The sequence below is a fragment of the Sphaerodactylus townsendi genome, linkage group LG16, assembly GCF_021028975.2.
Source record: "Sphaerodactylus townsendi isolate TG3544 linkage group LG16, MPM_Stown_v2.3, whole genome shotgun sequence".
NCBI classification, from domain to species: Eukaryota; Metazoa; Chordata; class Lepidosauria; order Squamata; family Sphaerodactylidae; genus Sphaerodactylus; species Sphaerodactylus townsendi.
This window is the reverse complement of record NC_059440.1, coordinates 10,733,268-10,753,622: the sequence shown is the minus strand read 5'-3', so window position 1 is coordinate 10,753,622 and position 20,355 is coordinate 10,733,268. Positions and strand designations below refer to the sequence as shown.

Sequence of the window (20,355 nt, the reverse complement as noted above, 5' to 3'; positions counted from 1 at the left end):
GAGTAGCTTTGAATTGTGGCTGGAAGCGGATGAGCAGCCACACCTGATACCAGCCCAGCTGCTGCATGTTGCACCAGCTAAAATTGCTGTTTCAGAGGCAGCTAAAGCACGCTTTACAGTGATCTATCCTGGATGCGATCAGAGCATGGATCACAGTAGCCACCTTCTCCCTGAGGCAGCATGCATCTTGGGAAGGCAGGCTACTGACTGCTCAGCTGGGGCGATGGTATGCATCCTGCCAATCACCTTATCCAGTGGGATGCTAGTCCCTCTCTGGCTGCTACAGATGTGGCTGTAGTTGAGCTGAGGCCTAGGGGCAGGAAGCTAATAGTGGCAGTCTGGCACTCCACTTGATGGGGAGGGAGTGGGAAATGTGCCCTGGGCCATGAGCTGATCGATGAATGAGGTCAGTGGTACATCAGCCAATAGCTCTAATTGGCTGCTGGGCTGCACTGTCTCTGGCATCTGCATGTTGTCCGGGGGAGGCTGCAACTGAGGGCAAACCCAGTGCACCCTGTGTGCAAAATTGTGCCTTTCCCCTGAATGATGACTCTCCATAGGGCTTCTTTGGTGCTAGTCTGTACAGCCCGGTCCATCAAAGGCTGGGATATCCTGGGCTATAGGCCCCTTGGAAACCAGAAAGATCTTCCACTGTGTGCTCAGAACATCACTTGCTGGAAGAGGGCTTGGATTCAAGTTCTGCCACCCATCTGTTTTCCCATCTAATATTACTACTTGCTGCCAGAACCCACAAACATTACATGTTGCCTTATGGTCCCTCCCAAGTAAGATTCAGAACCAGTATTTCCCACTTTTCATCACATCACCCTTTCCCACCAAACTGACAGCCTGGCTTGCTCTTGTGGCTTTTCTTCTGCTTTACAGCCCCCACCCCCACCCCCCGCAATGCTAGATGCAAGTATGAGCAGCCTCCTGGGAAATGGTTATGTGGATCTGAACCTTTTTTTAGCAACAGACTTCCTGTCTGCAGTTCCCAGGAGGTGTCATAGTATCTTTCTGGCTGCTAGTTGTGTACTCTGTGCATAGGATATGTGTGTATTAGATGCTCTGAGATTACTAGGCAAGCACTGGGCTCATATCTTTGGAACCAGGTGAACGGCAACATGCTGTGCTCTGAAGATGGGATTTTGTGGGTGTGTTGTGATTACTCAGCTGGCTTTTGTTTCTGCTTCTCTGGGGCTGTTAAATCTGCATTTGCAATGGGAATCTAACTCTGTGGGACCAAGGGTCTCCCAGATGGAGCAGCTGACTAGTGCTAGATACCTGATTCCACCTTGACTAAGAAATACTCTGGCCAAAAAAAAGCCCAAATAACAGACAGGGCCAGCTGGTTGGCAGCCCTGTCCCAGATTTGCACAAAGATGCCAGGTTTTTCCAGGGACCAGGGCTTTCCCACTAAATTTTGCTTCCTTTGGTTGTCCTCTTGTGTTCCCTCTACTTTCATGGCCGGGTTTACCAAGCCGTTTGTTTCTTTTACGCCGTTAATACTCCTGAATGTATAAATAACACTAAGAATTGGGTCAGCAGCCTGAATAGCTCGGCTTAAGCTCAAGATTGCCAGACAGCCGGAAAGCTAAACAGGGTCAGCAACAGTTAGTACTTGGATGGGAGACCACAAGGAAAACCGGGGTTGCACGGGAAGGCAATGACAAACCACCGTCTTCTGCCAAAACTCCACGCAGGTGAAGTCACCTTGAGTCAGCTGCAATCCGATGGCACCTTATTCATTCAAGGACTAGGTTAATGATCAGGCTGTGAAGATTTCAACACTGGGAAACAGAAAATGATGTGGAAATGCTGAGGCAGGGGTGGATTTGCAAATTGCAGCATTTCCAGCACATCCCACTGTCCAGAGGGGAGTTGCAATTATTGCCGTCGTCAACAGCACAGATCTTTAGAAGAAGAGCTGGCGAGTGAGCAGCACAGGTCCACCCCCAAAAAGGGCAGGGGAGAGGGAGCCAGCATGGTCAAGAGCAGCTGGATTCTAATCTGGAGAACCGGATTTGATTCCACCTGAGTGGCGGAGGCTTATCTGGTGAGCCAGGTGTGTTTCTGCACTTTTACATTCCTGCTGGGTGACCTTGGGCTAGTCACAGTTCTCTCAAAACTCTCTCGTTCCCACCTACCTCACAAGGTGCCTGTTGTGGGGAGAGGAAGGGAAAGGAGCTTGTCAGCCACCTTGAGTCTCCTTGCAAGAGAGAAGGGGGGTATATATCCAAACTCTTCTTCTGTAGAGCTCTGGAAATTTCACAGCAAGGACTGTTACCCAACTGGTGACAGGTGGTAAGATGAACAACTGTGAATCAAACTTCCTTCTCCGCTTGCTCAGGGGCATCTTATTCCATATATGGCTGTCTCTGACCCAGTTGTTGATCAGAGAGAGAGCCCTGGCCGAGAGAAACAGCTGCAACAGCTAGGGAAGTGTCAAGGAGCCACCGAGGCAGAATTAAAAGTTATTTTAAAAGAATGGCACTGTGGAAGCCGTGGGAGCGGGGAAATCGTTCATCTACTGTTTTATTAGTTAGTGGCCTGGTTAGTACATCATCAAGTGCACACAGATCTCACGAGATACACAGCGACACACACAGGCCGGTCCCTACCCCCCCCCCGCACCTACTGCCTTGCCAGCAGCACACAGATGTGGCTGGGGGAGGCAGGGTGCAAGCAAACCAGCCCTGCAAAGCTACAGCTCACACTCAAGTGCACAGCCAAACATGGCTGGGGAGGGGGAAAGAGATATGCAGGAGGTGGGCGGGTGGGAACAGACAGCAGAGTGCTGGCCAGGTGACAGGGCCCCCACCATCCCGAACCTGCCTCTCCATCTGTACAGGAGAGTCTTCCAATGGGACTGACCCTGCATCTATCTCCTCTTGCCCCTTTCGGTCGGTCCTCCCGTTAAAATAACGCTTAGTCGTTTCCTAGCGCTTTTTCTAGCCTCAAAGTGCCTCCTAGGGACCCACTTGGCAGCCCTGTTCAGGTAGGCCTGGCCTCTTGTTTCTCGGCAACAAGATTCCACAAGCTACGGGGGGGTGCCGCTGGTTCCTCTTCTTCCAAGCTCCTCTCATGCATCGCGCCCCTGGTGCTGGACACTCCACGGCTACTTAGCTCCGGTTGCAGCTACAGTCAATAAGCTGGGTGTGACTGGAATGGAAGGTAGCAGAGTGGGGGGTCTCTCCGTGGGAAGGTCCTGGGAGACGCTCAATATGCGTGGTTGGCGATGTAGAGGGACTGCCCAGCTAAACCGGACCCTTCCTCGCCGCCTTCATACTGGCCGAGAGCAGCTAAACCATTTGCCTGGAACACAGGGGAGGGAAAGAGTCTTTCGTCAGATCCCTGCGGGTCTCACCAACCCAGCATCTGCCACCCTCCAGGGTGATCAGGAGGCCCTTTGCCACATCCTGACCTCTGCCCGCTTGATGAACTCCTCCGTAGCCAAGTTCTCATTCTCCTGCTGGCCACGCCAGGCGTTGAGGGCTGAGGCTTGCAGGGCGCGGCCGTAGGAGAAAGTCAGAGCCCAGGGTCGAGCCAAGGGGCAGTTGTTGATGGCATTGAGGTTGATGGAGGCCTCTTCCTCACTCTGCCCCCCAGACAGGAAGGTGACACCTGAAAGGGAAAAGAGGCGGAATGATCTGACATAGCTGTCAGACACCCACTGGCCACTTAGGCAAGCGTGGTCTCCTTCTCATTGAGAGTACAGTCTCTCTGGGTTGGATTCTCAGTTATGCACACATTTTCCCCTCTTCGGAACTCACGGCGCTCTCAGATCTGAGAATCATTATAGTTTCCAAAAGCTCTCAACAGTGCAACTTTTTATCTCTCTTTGCAGGGAAAGTGAAGAAGTTCCACATGCATTAGGCTTTCTTTGGGTTCTCTTGTTCCTCCTTGCTTTCCCCTGCCCGTACCACAACAGTTCCTTCCACTCTTGCAGCCACCATTTCAGAACAATCAGGAGGGCTTTTTTAAATCATGAAGGTCTATCCAAAGACCCAGTGAAACTGATATGAAATTGACCAGATCTAGCAAAGTAATGCTAGACCAAAGACGGCAACCAAGAAACAAAAAGCAGCATTCAACCTCCTCAAATGGAGATTGCACAGAATCATCAAGGAAGCAACAGGCAAGCAAAATGATGGAACAGCTCAGCTAGATACACTTTGTAGTAGGAGAATCCTATGTAAAAAAAAAAACCTGTGGGAAAACCCCATTGCAAATCAAACAGTCACAGGGTAAGTAGTGCATATTCTCAATAAAGCTTCTTTTGATGAAGGGAATCATTTATATATCTTTTCTTCTTTTTCTATTACATGATAAAAGAATATTCTAGCAGTGAGTATGCCCAGTTGATTTCAGAACCTGAACAAGTTCAAGGCCCATCAGTAGGCTGCAAGCCTGACATCTAAGAGCCACAGTGATAGTCAACTGGTCAGGTGCTCCCTTGCTCAATGCAGATGAGACCATTGGACATCCCAGCTACAACTCGTGCAGGGTGGGGAGGGGAGATGGGAGAAAGAGGAGATGCAATACCTGGAACAGAAGGTGGAACGGTCCGACGCAGAGCAGTCACTGTTGCCATGGCGATCTCTTCGGGGTTGTACTTGGTGGGGCATGCATGGCCAGGCGTCACCATATTGGGTTTCAGCAGTGTGCCCTCCAAGTAGACGTGATGGTCATTAAGGGCTTTGTACACGGCAGCCAGAACCTAGAAAGAGGCACGGGGGCTGCAGTCAGCATAGTCTGCCCAGTTGTGGCCCCTGGGTAGAACCATGTAGACTCTGGGACAGCTCTCCCTCCGAGAGCCCCAACTATGCACCCCCTTCCCTTATACCGGAAGCACCAACCCAAGCCCTTGACCCTCTAAGCAAGTTTGCACTCTGGGAATGCAATGGGGTCCCTCCAGAACACTTCAGTTAAACCTTCAGTTAGAACAGGGGTCTTCAAACTATGGCCCTCCAGATGTTCATGGACTACAATTCCCATCAGCCCCTGCTAGCATGGCCAAGTGGCAGGGCTGTGGGAATTGTAGTTCATGAACATCTGGGGAGCCATAGTTTGAAGACCCCTGAGTTAGAACAAGCATGGTGTAGTGGTTAAGAGCAGGTGCACTCTAATCTGGAGAACTTGGTTTGATTCCCAGCTCTGCCATGAGCTGTGGAGGCTTATCCGGGGAACCAGATTAGCTTGTGCACTCCAACACATGCCAGCTGGGTGACCTTGGGCTAGTCACAGTTCTTCGGAGCTCTCTCACCCATTTCACAGGGCATTGTGTGGGGTGGGGGAAGGGAAAGGAGACTGTAAGCCCCTTTGAGTCTCCTCACAGCAGAGAAAGGGGGAATATAAACCCAACTCTTCTTCTACTTCTTATAGCACCAGGCATTAAATAACATTTCCAACTTGGTTTGGTGTACATACTCTCAGCAAGAGAGGTTTTACTGTAAAGCTACAGGTGGCTTTTTTCTGAATAGCTTGAGGAAAGGGGCAGAGAAACTCTACACCACTCGGGGACCCTCACTTCATCTGTTCCCAAATAGTCCCCCACATGTCCCCAGAACAGGCTTCACCTTCTCAGTCACGTACTGACAGCGCTTCAAGTCATGGTCCCCATCCGGCAAGATCTCTGGCTCAACAATTGGCACGATGCCATTCTGTAGGAGAAAAGCCAAAGGGACCACTGAGGCATAGTGGTTAAGAGCAGGTGGATTCTAATCTGGAGAACCGGGTTTGATTCCCCACCTGAGTGGTCAATCGGTCCAAAAAGGTTGTTTCCTCTGGCAGCCTAAGGAAAGGGGTGTGCCCTAGCCGGCTTCCCCCGCCGCCCTTCCCCACTCAAAACGAGGGCCAGGATTAGCTCACCTGCTGGCAGATGCTTGCATAGCGCGCCAACACGTTGGCATTCTCCATGATGGCCAGGGAGGAGGGAGTATTCTCACTTATCTTCAGGACACTGCGCCACTTGGCAAAGTCGGCTCCATCCTGTTTGTACTGAGCACAGCGTTCCGACAACCCGTCCAAGCCTGGCGGAAGAAGGAACAGCTGTTACCCACAGGGCTTCCGCCTTGTCCTCAGCAGAGTACAAACCTCCAGGCCCTGAATGTAATGGGCACGATGCCCAGATTCCACTAAGTCTTCTACTCACAACACCGTCTCCCTGAAACCTCCTGCTTTCTGCTCTCTGTTGCTGCCCCTACTGCCAAGACCTACTGCTGCCCCTTCTGCCAGTGTGGTGTATTGGTTAAGAGCAGGTGGATTCTAATCTGGAGATCAGGTTTGACCTAAGTGGCAGAGGTTTATCTGGTGAACCAAATGTTTCTGCATTCCTACATTCCTGCTAGGTGACCTTGGGCTAGTCACAGTCCTTCAGAACTCTCTCAGCTCCACCTACCTCACAAGGGGTCTGTTGTAGGGAGAGGAGGGGAAAGGAGCTTGTAAGCCACCTTGAGTCTCCTTATGGAAGAGAAAGGTGGAGTATAAATCCAAACTTCTTCTTCTTCTTCTCCTACTACCCACAGTACCCACATCTCACTCCTGATAAGCCCTCTTTGGTTCTACGAAATCTCGAAGTCCTCAGCTTCAACCAAGGATGTGCCTGTGACCTCCTCCCCTTGTTTCCCCCTCTTCCAACTTTGCTGGGGCCTTCTCCTTACTCCGATTCCATTTGTAAGACAGATGCCAAGAGAACGTATACTGGAACTAGGGGGCATTCATTGAAAATGCTGGGGGGAAGAATTAGGACTAATAAAAGGAAACACTTCTTCACGCAACGTGCGATTGGTGTTTGGAATGTGCTGCCACAGGAGGTAGTGATGGCCACTAACCTGGATAGCTTTAAAAAGGGCTTGGACAGATTTATGGAGGAGAAGTCGATCTCTGGCTATCAATCTTGATCCTCCTTGATCTCAGATTGCAAATGCCTTAGCAGACCAGGTGCTCAGGAGCAGGAGCAGCAGCAGAAGGCCATTGCTTTCACCTCCTGCATGTGAGCTCCCAAAGGCACCTGGTGGGCCACTGCGAGTAGCAGAGTGCTGGACTAGATGGACTCTGGTCTGATCCAGCAGGCTAGTTCTTATGTTCTTAACGTACCTTGAGTAGTGGTTTCTCCATCAGTCCCAGCGAGGGGCACGACGCCCTTGTCCACCTGTTAAGAAAACAACCAGACACTGAGAAGAACAGCCTCTCCCACCAGTTCACTGGTCCTTGTTTTGATACCAAGGAGGAGGATCATGGTCCTAGAAGCTGCCCAGACGACAGACTGGGATTCCAGTGCAGAGTTCCAGTCATGCCAGGAGGACATAGGAGCAGACTGGCCAATAGGATGAGTGAAGGGACCCTTTCCTGGTCTTATTCAGTAGTGAATCTGAGGCCCCTTCAGCACATGCAGAATAATGCACTTTCAATCCACTTCCAATGCACTTTGCACCAGGATTTTACTATGCAAAAAAAGCAAAATCCACTTGCAAGCAATTGTGAAAGTGGATTGAAAGTGCATTATTCTGCATGTGCGGAAGGGGACTGAGCCTTGTGAGCCTTCGCACTCCTGGAACCTGAGCGGTGGCTCAGTGGTAGAGCATCAGCTCGGCAGGTAGAAGGTCCCAGGTTCAATACCCGGCATCTCCAGATAAAAGGATCAGTTAACAGATTATGTGGAAAAACCTCTGATTGAAACAGAGGTGCTTCCAATCAGAGAAGACAATACTGACTTTGGCCCCTTCCGCACATGCAGAATAATGCAGCTTCAATCCACTTCCAATGCACTTTGCAGCTGGATTTTACTGTCCAGAATAGCAAAATCCACTTGCAAACAATAGTGAAAGTGGATTGAAAGTGTATTATTCAGCATGGGCGGAAGGGGCCTATGATGGACCGATAATCTGGGTCAGCATAAGGCAGCTTCATGTGTTTCTCTGATGCCTATTTTAATGCCATTAACATTATTTTTGTGTACATCTCCCACTGTAAACAAACCAAGCAACACGAGAACAAATACTTGTGAGTTTGATTCACATGAAACCAAAACAGGGATTTCCCAAGTCTAAACAGGAGTCTGCAAACTCAGCCTCCTCCTGAGCCAGCATCACCCCCAGCCACATCATACCTTGATGCCCACAACGATATCTTTGTCCTTGATCATGTCAACAAAAGAAGTGCCGTCATCCGCCTTCTGGTACATCGTCTCGTGGAAGAAGATGACACCGCCGATGCAGTTCTGGATCCGGCTGTCAGCACTGAAGAGGAGTTGCCGGTAAAGCCGCCGGTTCTCTTCCGTGTTCTCCACCCCGATCTGGTTCAGGCGCTTGGCCATGCTGCCTGTTGGAGGAGGAGAGTTATGCACGCGGAAAGAGGTCAGCACAACAGTCCTGTCACAGGGGGGCCTGGGTTCGAGTCCTGCCCCTGCCACAGGCTCACTGTTTGCTCTTACACAAGCTTAGGGTATGTTTAGTTTGGTGAAGAGCAGGTTAAGAGGTGACATGATAGCCAGGCTTAGATATTTGAAGGGATGTCATGTTGGTGAAGGAGCAAGCTTGTTTTCTGCTTCTCCAGAGACTAGGACCAAGAGTAATGAGTTCGAGATGAAGGAAAAGAGATTCCACCTAAACATCAGGAAAAACTTCCTGGCAGTAAGGGCTGTTTGAAATGTACTACCCCGGGGTGTGGTGGTGTCTCATTCTTCGGAGGTTTTCAAAGAGAGGCTGGATGGCCATCTGTCAGGAGTGCTCTGACTCGGTGTGGGATCAGACCGGGGGGTTGGACTTGATGGGATCTCTTCCCAACTCTATGATTCTATGATTCTAATCTCCATCTTGGAAACAGGAACAACAATTGCCTGACGCCTGGAGTTGCAAGCCAATGGAAGGATACTGGAAACCAAAAGGCAATTTACACCACAAACTGTAGCTGGATTCCAACTCGGCACCACTGGATCAGAGAGAGATGGGGCTCACCCCGTTCCACCCCAAGTTTCCTGCCCAATCATCCCAGGGCCTAAGACGCTTTCCCTCCAAGACAACCACAGCAAGTTATATGTACAGTGCATGAAACGCTTCGCTTAATTGGTAGTAATCTGGCTGAATAAGTGAACACAAAGGTAGGCATTGCTGTGGGATGGGTTAAGGGCTACGCAACAACTAGGCTATGCCATGCATAACAAAATGCTTTCTTTCCCAGCCAAAGGGCTACTGCTTGGAAGCACGAGAGAGCAGAAGGCGGCCCATTTAATAGCTCATTCAGGGCAAGCCAGAAAGCCGGACAGGGAAAATCAGGTCTTCTTGTTGTGTAAAAAAGAAAGGACCCGTTCACAAGTGACACGAGGGTATACAGTTCAGACTGTTACATGGACCAGAATGTCCTCTTCCACTGGCTTTCTTATTGGGCTGCTCCAAACCACACCCTGTTAACCTCACCATGCCAAGAGAGATTTGAACCCAGGCCTTACCAGTCTTGTACTAACCACTAGGAATCACTGTTGGTTTTTTTAGGATGGAGAAGACTCAATAAACAATAAACAATAATCAGATTGCCTTCCCACTTTGAGGTATTGGAGGAAGGGCAGCATAAAAACTGGCAGATGCCCAGAATCTCTAAGCTTGCCGCTGGCAACAGAGACGGACAGAGTGTACATTTTTATTCAATTAGTAATTAAATTGTGAACTTCTCCACCGGTGGATGCATTAAGGTGGATGACCATTAAGATGAGTTGAAAAAGAAGAGGAGTTTGGATTTATATCCCCCCTTTCTCTCCTGTAAGGAGACTCAAAGAGGCTTACAAACTCCTTTCCCTTCCTCTCCCCACAACAGACACCTTGTGAGGTAGGTGGGGCTGAGAGAGTTCCGAAGAACGGTGACTAGCCCAAGGTGACCCAGCAGGCTTCATGTGTAGGAGCGGGGAAACAAATCTAGTTCACCACATAAGAATCCACTACTCATGTGGAAGAGTGGGGAATCAAATCCACTGGTCTTAACCACTAATCAGCTCTCATGGGCTGCAGTCACCATTACCAATGCTACATCCCAGCTGTTGCTTGAACTGAAGGGGGAACACATGAGTGTCATATCACACCCTGGTGGCAGCGTGTGCTTTCATCAACCACATGCAGTCTGTGGGCCAGATATTATGCAACCCAGCCCCACACAGTGGCCAGTGCTATTTTCCTATTTAGAGTGAACCAGAGCTGTCCCACTTGGCTCCCCAAGGATTGTGCAAGAAGAGCAAAGTAAGTTCCCATGTTCTGAAGAACGGACATTTTCAGTATATGCTTCTCCAAACCTCAATCAGGCATGTACGCATCTGTTCTTTTTCCAGTACGGTCATTGCCAGCCACATTTATTTGGTTTCTTCTATGTCATTATTCATGCAGAAACCACATTAATCACAATATATATTTGACAGAAGAGATTCCACGCAGAGAATGGCATGAACAGAAAGACTCGTGAGCTTGATTTGCGAGCAGCAAAATCCAAGCAGGGCTTTGTCCTACGAAACATCAAGGCTGTGAAATTCCGTAGCATCCCTAAAAGTCACGTGTGCATCGACCTACCTACAGATTCATCAGCTGCTAAGATGCCTTTGCCAGGGGCCACAATGCGCTGGGCGATATCCGAGAGTTCCTTCTTCTGCTCGGCGGTGAGGGCAGGGTACTGGTGAGTCATCTTGGCCGCTTTTCACTGCAAGGGTACCGGACCACACAAGGAAGGAATTAGAACCCTGACCTTCTTTCAGGCTCTACATCCAAGGCAACTGGCCACATCCCCAGTGGTGGCACCCAGTTGCCTCCCACAACAATGATCTATGGACAGGTTTGCTTGGCAATCCACTCAGCGTGCTTGTTTCACGGGATGCTGCTCCATTCCTCGTGCACTTGAAAGAACACCAGAGCAGGAGAGGAAGCAAAGCGGTATTCCTCTCTTTCATGCAGTACCTCATTGGCGCAACCTAAAGTTTATTTATTTGTTTGTTTGTTTTGATTTGTATCCCGCCCTATCCATGCAGGGTTCAGGGAGGGTCACAATATAAAAACAGTTACACAATTGCTACAATCAGTACCATAAAAACAAATCTAATATTAACTATAAAACAATACAATAAAAACCCTTTCTGTTGAAACCGGTGTTTTCATTTGCACAAAGATTTCTTATTGATAAATAGTTTACACAATCATTTTCATCTAGCTTTGAGTTTGTTCAGGAGTTGATTTTCTCTGTGCTTGATGTTATGATCCCTCCAAAAAATCTGTGTTCCTAGCCAATATATTCATGAATTTCTCCTTATTCAGCCTCAGTTTTTATCATTATAAGGAGTGAAAGGCAATGAAGCAATCCTGGAACAAAACCTTTATTTGAATAAAAATATGAATAGAAAAATATGAAACTATCATATCTGATGCTTTTCCCCTTTTCAGATTTTTTGAGGGATTCTGGCGTTTCACTGAAATGATTAGGGAACACAGTATCAAATGAGACAATACATTAAAAACATTAAAACAACATTTCAATGCAAACAATCAATAGATTACAAGACCAATTGCAAGCTAATAGATCATCACCATCACCTCCCTCGCCTGACAGCCTGCTGCAGCTGTTTCACAATTACCTCCATGCTGCCGCTAAACATCTGGGCAAGGCTGTCCCAGGTTTGGGAGAATACTGATAGCAAGGCAAAGGTCAGCCCTCAGGGCTGCGATGTGCTGCCAATGGGTCCTTCCGGAAGAGGCCGGCCATGTTCCTGCCTGTCAGCGCTTCATTTTTAAAGAGAAAGACCAGGTAGAGCCTGGAGCATGTTGGTCCTGTTTTCAGTAGCAAAGCTGGTTCCAGCTTTTTCCAAGGGAGAGAGCAGAGGGAGCAACCTTCTTCTCCTTTCCAGAACTCTCTATTCTCATGTGGCCACATCTATGCGGTGGTAATAGAGAGGGGCACTCTGCACATGCTCAGGGGTGTTTTTCTTTAACTGGCTCTGAGGTGGAATCCCAATTAGCTCTGGTCAGAACGTGGAGAGAAAGAAGAAGAGTTGGATTCATATCCCCCCTTTCTCTCATGCAAGGAGACTCAAAGAAGCTTACAAACTCCTTTCCCTTCCCCCCTCACAACAAACACCCTGTGAGGTAAGGTGGGGCTGAGAGAGCTCAGAAGAACTGTGACTAGCCCAAGGTCACCCAGCTGGCATGTGTTGGAGTGCACAGGCTAATCTGAATTCCCCAGATAAGCCTCCACAGCTCAGGTGGCAGAGCTGGGAATCAAACCCGGTTCCTCCAGATTAGAGTACACCTGCTCTTAACCACTCCACCACTGCTGCTCTGATGCTAGCCAGAAGGTGGTACACACACCCCGACCCTCACCCCAAATTCCGGGTCTCTACAAGACACACCCAGTTTCTGAAATGGACGGTGCTAGGATCTCTCCAGCCAGGCAGAAAACAACCTCCTCGGCTACAGAAATGTTAAGTCCACTGTGTATCTGGGAAGAAGTGATTGGAAGAAAGGGCACTCTGCATATACTCAGGGGCACAGTCAACACTCATTTTCATGAGGTGGTGGGCAGAACCCGCAGCCTTGAGAACAGGCTCTGGAGCTAGTAAACCCCCTCCCCAGCCACAGCTGCCACACTGCTGTTCCACCGGGCCATGTTACGCAACCCAGAGTCAGGCTACAAGGGCTACCACGTGTCCGGCCCTGTGGCACCCTCAGGCAGATGGCAGCACGCAGGGCCAGCCCACAGCCAGCTGGAGACTGCTAGCAGCACACGTGAGGAATAAGGCCATCCCCCTCCTGGCAAAGCCTAGCTGGAAAAGCTGCGGGCTGGGTCTTCTCTCTGGACAAAGCAAAAAAGAATTCCACCAGGCTCAAAAATGCAGGGATTGAACTAGGCCTTTTCCCCGCCCCCCACTAGAACCGTGGTCTAAGGTTTTGTGGATCCATAACCCCTGCTCTGGAAATGTGCCTTAGGCTCAGCCACTGGTGGCAGCGGCCGTTTTCTCCTGGAGCTTCACATGACCCTCACAACCCACCCAAATTCAGCCCTGGGTGAGGCAAAACAGCAAGGTGGGGAAATGGGCTTGAGTCCCTCTCAGCCTCCAGCGCCACAGGACTGCTTCTCTCCTCAAGAATGACTTCTGAGGAACCACCATCGCTCGAATCTCAGACGTCAAGGGCGGGCACAGACTACGCGCAGCTGTGCCTGCGTCCCCTGCGTCGCTGGCGCTTCTGCTGTATGCCCCACCCAACTCCTCCTTGTCCCTTTTTAGAGAAGGCACCTATGGCGCAGTCCAGATGCCACATCTATCAGCACCAGTTCTGTGGCGCCTTGCCAAAGCAAGCCGCCACGGCAAATCCTCAACCAGACAGACTGGGCCAATTCCCTCACAAAAGGGGCAAATTACTGTCTCAGAAGCAGGTAGGACCGTTTGTCTTCGAGGCCTCCCCACTGGCCTTACATAAGGCGGAAAAAGCAGATATTAGCCATGCCGGATTAAACAAAGCCTCCATGTTCAGAGGCAGCCAGATATCTGGGGAAAACAACTGTAGGGAAATGTATTGTCGAAGGCTTTCATGGCCGGATTCAACTGGTTGTTGTGGGTTTTCCGGGCTGTGTGGCTGTGGTCTGGAAGCAACAGACTTCCCCCTGTGATACACCTCTGAAGATGCCAGCCACAGATGCAGGTGAAACGCTAGGAACAAGATCCACCAGACCACGGCCACACAGCCCGGAAAACCAACCAGAACCAACTGTAGGAAAGCTGTCCCTTTACATATTCTCTGACGGCTCCCAGTGACACCGAAAAGACCGCTGTCGGAACCAGACTGGACTAAATGAGCCCTTTGTTTTGATTTTTTTTGGCTGTCAAGTCACAGCCAACTTAATGGGGACCCTGCAGGGCTTTCAAGGCAATAAGAAAACAACCGGGGTTTGTTGTTGCCTGCATTTGCCTAGCAACCTGTACTTCTTTGGCGCTCTCCCATCCAAGTCCTAGCCAGGGCCAACGCTGCTTAGCTTGCGACAGGCTAGCCTGCGCTATCTGTTATAATGTGGGACTTGTTTCATGAAAGGAATTCGTATTTTGGAAGTAGAATTTTCATTCATTGATGACAAGCATTAAGGTTAATGACTATATTGTCTGAATTGAATATAAGGAAATAGGTAAAAGATGATATTTTTAGTAAAGATTTATTCCCTCCTTTCCTTCTCCGAAGGTGAGAAGGTGTGTATGTGTATGTATGTGTGTGTGTATATATATAATATTTTTGTGGGAAGAGGGAAGGTAGGTATATGTGTATTCATATATAGATAGATATGGATTGTGATAGTTTTCAATAATTAAAAGTATAACCCAGACGAAAACATTAAAAAGCCATGACACTATCTAGGTCAAGGCCTGATCCAGCGAAGGACATTATTTCCTTTCCTGGAGTCACACAAGCGAGCCAAACCCCAGACAACCTCTTCCCTGGTGGAGCATAACTCAACTGTGTCCCAGAGCAACGCAGGACATACAGACACAGAAAAACCACTTAAGACCAGATCTGGGGATCGAGCAAAGGGCAGATAACCCCCCTGCCCACCTGATGCCCCCCAAGGTGACCCAACAGCTAGCACCTGAATAAGCTGCCAAAATAATCACCTTACTAAATGGGGGTGAAGTGTCGATGACTGTGGGAGGCAATGGCAAACCACCCCTTAAACACAGTCTGTCTGGTAAAATCGTGGTGTCAGGTCACCCCTGTCGTGACCCGCCGCTTGCCCAGGTAGATGCCACCAAAAGGGTTGCCCGAGATGCCCGAGAATAGGCTGGTAGGGTGGGCAGCAGCAGGCGCCTGGGTGGGTGTCTCTGGAAGGGGTCCCCTCCCCTTCTGTTCTCACGTGACAGAATAAAGTCAGGCCAACAACTGACCGTCGACAGTGGCATTAAGCCCCTGCCTTGTCTCAAGCGCTCTGATGCTGGCACGACACCAACCCTCCCAGTCCATCGCGGAGGGTCTCGTTCGGGGTGGAGAAGATGCCCCTAAGCCCGCGACGACTTGGGGGGGGGGGGAACCCACTTCCTCCCAGCCTTCCTAGGATTAGGGGGCTACGATGATTAGCGTAACCAGCACTAGACCCCCCCCCCAAAAAAAAAAAAAACTTCTGCACCCATTTGCAGAAGAAGGAAGCCCCCTTGCCGTCGAAGGGCGAGATGCTCCAAGGCGGGCAGGCAAGAGGACCCCCAAACCTATATCTACCCTAAAGAAGGAGGCGCCCCCGAAGGAAACCACGAAAGCCACGCCTGCAGCCCACCTTTGCGGGGTCTGTCGCCGGCGTCGAAGCTGCTGCTGCTGCTGCTGCTCCAGGCTGCGCGTCTCCGGCTGCAAAGAGGACTGTTGATGCCGCAGAGCTACGTGACTCCGGGAGGGGGAAGGGGGAGGAGTCAGCCGGACCCAGGAGGGCGGGGCATCCCCGGGCCCCTCCCACAAACAGGTCGGCGCAGGCCGGCCTGGTCCGCCCAGCTTTAAGTGGGCGTCGGCGCTTCGAGGACCCTCTCTTTTGTCCTGCAGCAACAAAGTCTCACAATTGCAAAGCTGCCGCAGCCAAATGCAACCTTGTGCGTTTATTTCAGTGTGAGCTTTCAGGAGCAAAAGGAATGCAAAGACTCCCCACCCCCCTCTCCATGGTCCAGGAAGCGCCCCAAACCAAAGTTCTCCTTCTTCTGGGCGCAGGAGATAAGAGTTTAGATTTATACCCCACCTTTCTGTCCTGTAAGGAGACTCAAAGGGGCTTACAAGCTCCTTTCCCTTCCTCTCCCCACAACAGACACCTTGCGAGGTAGGTGGGACTGAGAGAGTTCCGAAGAACTGTGACTAGCCCAAGGTCACCCAGCAGGAATGTAGGAGTGCAGAAACACATCTGGCTCACCAGATAAGCCTCTGCCACTTAGGTGGAGGAGTGAGGAACCAAACCCGGTTCTCCAGATTAGAATCCACCTGCTCTTAACCACGACACCATGCTGGCTTTTGAGGAAAACGGGGTTTAAATCCACGCTCCTCTTCCCAGCTGGTTTGTCATTGCCTGCCTCCGTGTGGACAGAGAGATTTCTGAGAGATGTGACTGGCCCAAAGTCACCCGGCAGGTTTCATGTGGAGGAGTGGGGAATCAAACCCGATTCACCAGATTAGAGTCTGCCGCTCTCAACCACTGCAACGCGCCGGCTCTCCAGGCACTAGGCTATAGCTTTTAAAAAAGAAATCAGATATATTCTTCAGGAGCAATATACCTCTGCAGGGGAGGGCAACTGGATTGTGGGTAATTGTCTTGCGTTACAAGCAGAGTGCATTGAAGCAAAACACAGCGACGTTTACCCATGCATGTGTATGCTTTGGAACAAAAGCCAATTCATCATTCCTAACTAATAGGAAGAGTCTTTATTAGTGGACTTCATTCTGGATAGAAAAGTGGAGAGACGGGTTCTCTAATCTATCTAGTCGGATGGGGAGAGATACTGTCTGCATCTCTCTGCGCACATGGGGCGAGATGGAGGGCGCATGCAGGAATGGTGGAGAGAGGAGAAGCAGGAAGGAAGTTCCCTGAGAGTGACAATCTACACATGAAAGAAATAGAATCGTAGAGTTGGGAGAGACCACAAGGGCCATCAAGACCAACCCTTTGCAATGCAGGAACACATAATCAAAGCACTCCTGACAGATGGCCATCCAGCCTCTCTTTAAAAACCTCCAAAGAAGGAGACTCCACCACACTCCAAGGTAGTGCACTGTCGAACAGCCCTTGCTGTCAGGACATCTTCCCTGATGTTTAGGTGGAATCTCTTCTCCTTCTCCTTTAACCCTTTACTCCTGGTCCTAGTCTCTGGAGCCGCAGAAAACAAGCTTGCTCCCTCACCAACATGACATCCCTTCAAATATCTAAACATGGCTATGTCTCCTCTTAATCTCCTCTTCACCAAACTAAACATACCCAGCTCCCCAATCCTCTCTTCATAGGGCATGGATTCCAGACCTTTTACCATTTTTGTTGCCCTCCACTGGACCCGTTCCAATTTGTCAATATCCTTCTTGAATTGCAATGCCCAGAACTGTATACAATATTCCAGATGAGTGTCAGAGCGGTAGAGAATAGTGTCAGATGATAGAGAAAAGATGTCCAGTGCCTTGATCCCCTCTAGCAATCTGACTCAGTGATAACTCCTCTGTCATAGGGGCAGGAGATGGTGTAAAGTCCTGCAGTTCCAACATGGATCACTGTTGCAGGACGGGACTCTTCCCACAAACGCAGGAAGCTGCATCTTAGTGAATTGGACCACTTGTACAGTGGCAGATGTTCTCCAGTGTCTCAGGTGGGAGATTTTTCCCACCACCAGGTCCTTCTTTTAACAGGAGATGCTGGGAATTGAACTGGAGATCTTCATTGCCACATCTCAAAAAGGATATCGAAGAGATAGAAAAAGTGCAGAGAAGGGCAACAAGGATGATTGAGGGATTGGAGCACCTTCCTTATGAGGAGAGGCTGCAGAGTTTGGGGCTCTTTAGTTTGGAGAGGAGACGTCTGAGGGGGGATATGATTGAAGTCTATAAAATTATGCATGGGGTAGAAAATGTTGACAGAGAGAAATTTTTCTCTCTTTCTCACAATACTAGAACCAGGGGGCATTCATTGAAAATGCTGGGGGGGAGAATTAGGACTAATAAAAGGAAACACTTCTTCACGCAACGTGTGATTGGTGTTTGGAATATGCTGCCACAGGAGGTGGTGATGGCCACTCACCTGGATAGCTTTAAAAGGGGCTTGGGCAGATTTATGGAGGAGAAGTCGATCTATGGCTGCCAATCTTGATCCTCCTTGATCTCAGATTGCAAATGCCTTAGCAGACCAGGTGCTCGGGAGCAGCAGCAGCAGCAGCAGGCCCTTGCTTTCACCTCCTCCATGTGAGCTCCCACAGGCACCTGGTGGGCCACTGTGAGTAGCAGAGTGCTGGACTAGATGGACTCTGGTCTGATCCAGCAGGCTAGTTCTTATGTTTGCTAAGTGGACGCTGTACCACTGAGCCACAGCCCCTCATTTAGTATTATATTATATGAGAGGCTGGAATGGCTCCTATGGACAGGCAGATCTGGGTTCCCAGCCAAGAAGGCCCCTGCTGGTTGTAACTGGGGTAAGGAACTGCCAGCCACAAAAGCCGCCTCCTCTCTTTTTGTGTGGAACTGAAGGTGCTATTCAGGGGAAGCCAGACTCCCTCCCCTTGTGCTGGGCTAGAGCGTCCAGTTTTATGTCCTATTTGGCAGAGGCTTGGGGGAGGGGAATCAGACCAGCCGCAGTTCAGCAAAGCTCACCTCCCCCCGCAAGATGAAACCAGAACAGAGCTATCAAAGCAGGAAAGGGCAGGGTGGAATAATTTATTAAAGGACTGCCGGTGAACTACATTTTCCAAAATGCCTCCCAGCATGTTCTTTGCATTCAGCGAGATCTGGCATTTTTCATAATCAAAGTGGGGATTCATAGCTGCTTCTATTGCTGTAGCTATAGAAGCAGCTATGAATCTCCACTTGGTCGAAGGCTCTCACGGCCGGATTCAACTGGTTCTGGTGGGTTTTCCGGGCTGCGTGGCCGTGGTCTGCTGGATCTTGTTCCTAACGTTTCGCCTGCATCTGTGGCTGGCATCTTCAGAGGTGTATCACAGAGGGAAGTCTGTTACACGCTGTTACACCAGACCACGGTCACACAGCCCGGAAAACCCACCACAACCAATCTCCACTTTGATTATTTAAAATTCCAGGTCTCGCTGAATGCAAAGAATATGCTGGGAGGCATTTTGGAAAACGCAGTTCACTGGCAAGCAGAACAAGTGAAAGAGGAAGGCATGTTACACCCACATATCCAGAGCCCCCATGCTAGCCAAAACAGATAGAGAGCACGTATCCTTCTCTTCTCTTCTCCCGCCCAAGACCGAAGCTACAACTAGGTCAACTTCTATCTTTTTAAAGATGAGGATAAAGAGAACGAACCCCCTCTTCTGCAAGACGCTTGACACAGCAATTAGGAAAGGCTTCCCACAGGTTCCCTCCTCCCCCTCCACCCCGCCCCATATCAGCCTTGCAGTTTGCTCCTAGCAGCAGCAGTGGCGCAGTGGTTAAGAGCAGGTACATTCTAATCTGGAGAAACCAGGTTTGATTCCCTGCTCTGCCGCTTGAGCTGTGGAGGCTTATCTGGGGAATTCAGATTAGCCTGTGCACTCCCACACACATCAGCTGGGTGACCTTGGGCTAGTCCCAGTTCTTCGGAGCTCTTTCAGCCCCACCTACCTCACAAGGTGTTCGTTGGGGTCGGGGGGAAGGGAAAGGAGTTTGTAAGCCCCTTTGAGTCTCCATACAGGAGAGAAAGGGGGGGATATAAATCCAACTCTTCTTCTTCTTTTAGAACAGCCTCCAAGTTCTGATGGAAGGTAGGTTAAGTCTAAAGAGGACGCTCAGCAGAACAGGAGCGTGGAGGAGGTTGGGGGGTACGAGCAGAAGAGGAAGTAATTAGGTCTTGTCCCCCTGGGAGCTCAGTGTTCCTCGAGGATAACATGGCAGGGGAGCAGAGAGAAGATGCAGGTACAAAACCCAGAAAAGAACTGGCTCAGGGCAAGAGTAGCTGCTACACTCCTTGCAATACAAATTGCAAATGTATAAAGTTGTGACAATTACATCAGATAAATCATTGCTTATGAAACTGTGTGTTGTACACTGTGGATAAAATGACCCACGTTGTTCGTGGTTTAAGCCACTGGATACAGATTTATATTGTTGCCACGCTCTAGTGGGAGGCAGGAAGTCCGGAACCGATGAACATGAAACAAGAGGCGAAGGTGGGGTGGGGTGGGGTGGGACCCACTGCCCAGGGGCAAGGCAAAATGTCCCTGCCTGCCAGCTCCCCAGGCAGAGCTTCGTTACACTGCATTTCATTTTAAGCATTGACAGCCTGTTTTTCTCTTCCTGGACAAAAGACCCAAAGCCGCTCCCAACCCAAGATATAATATAAGCAAGAACCCCAGCTGTATAAAGCTCAAGGCCAATTTCTGTTCGGAAACCAGATAAAGGAAAAAGGGGAGGAGCTCTTTGGCTCCTGCTTCCGGCCACATCCAGGTGTTCCAGCGGCTGCAAGGAGCGGAACAGAAATTCAGCAGCAGCACCTTCAAACTTGGCTAACAAGGTCTTCCTCACTTTCCCTCTGCCGGCAACTGGGCCTAGGCCAGACAGACCCCCGGTGCATCAGAATGGCGCGGGCGGCGAGGGGGCGGAGACACCATTGGAAAGCCTGCAGCAAAGTCACAGAAAGGCACTGTTTCACATGTCCTCTGTCCCAGATCTACCACAAGGACTCCAGACC

The 20,355-nt window shown here is 50.0% G+C and overlaps 1 protein-coding gene across 1 annotated transcript; it reads right to left on the bottom strand.

Moving 5' to 3' along the window:
* Positions 1-2,508: 2,508 nt before the first annotated feature.
* ALDOC (aldolase, fructose-bisphosphate C) lies at positions 2,509-15,408 on the bottom strand. The gene is made up of 9 exons (XM_048519127.1): positions 15,277-15,408; positions 10,551-10,677; positions 8,111-8,322; positions 7,099-7,153; positions 5,872-6,032; positions 5,580-5,663; positions 4,546-4,720; positions 3,425-3,624; positions 2,509-3,315 (listed from the first exon to the last, which is right to left on the bottom strand). The coding sequence occupies exons 2-9, from the start codon at positions 10,660-10,662 to the stop codon at positions 3,220-3,222; spliced, it is 1,095 nt and encodes a 364-aa protein (XP_048375084.1). The 5' UTR covers positions 10,663-10,677; positions 15,277-15,408; the 3' UTR covers positions 2,509-3,219.
* Between the last annotated feature and the right edge of the window lie 4,947 nt (positions 15,409-20,355).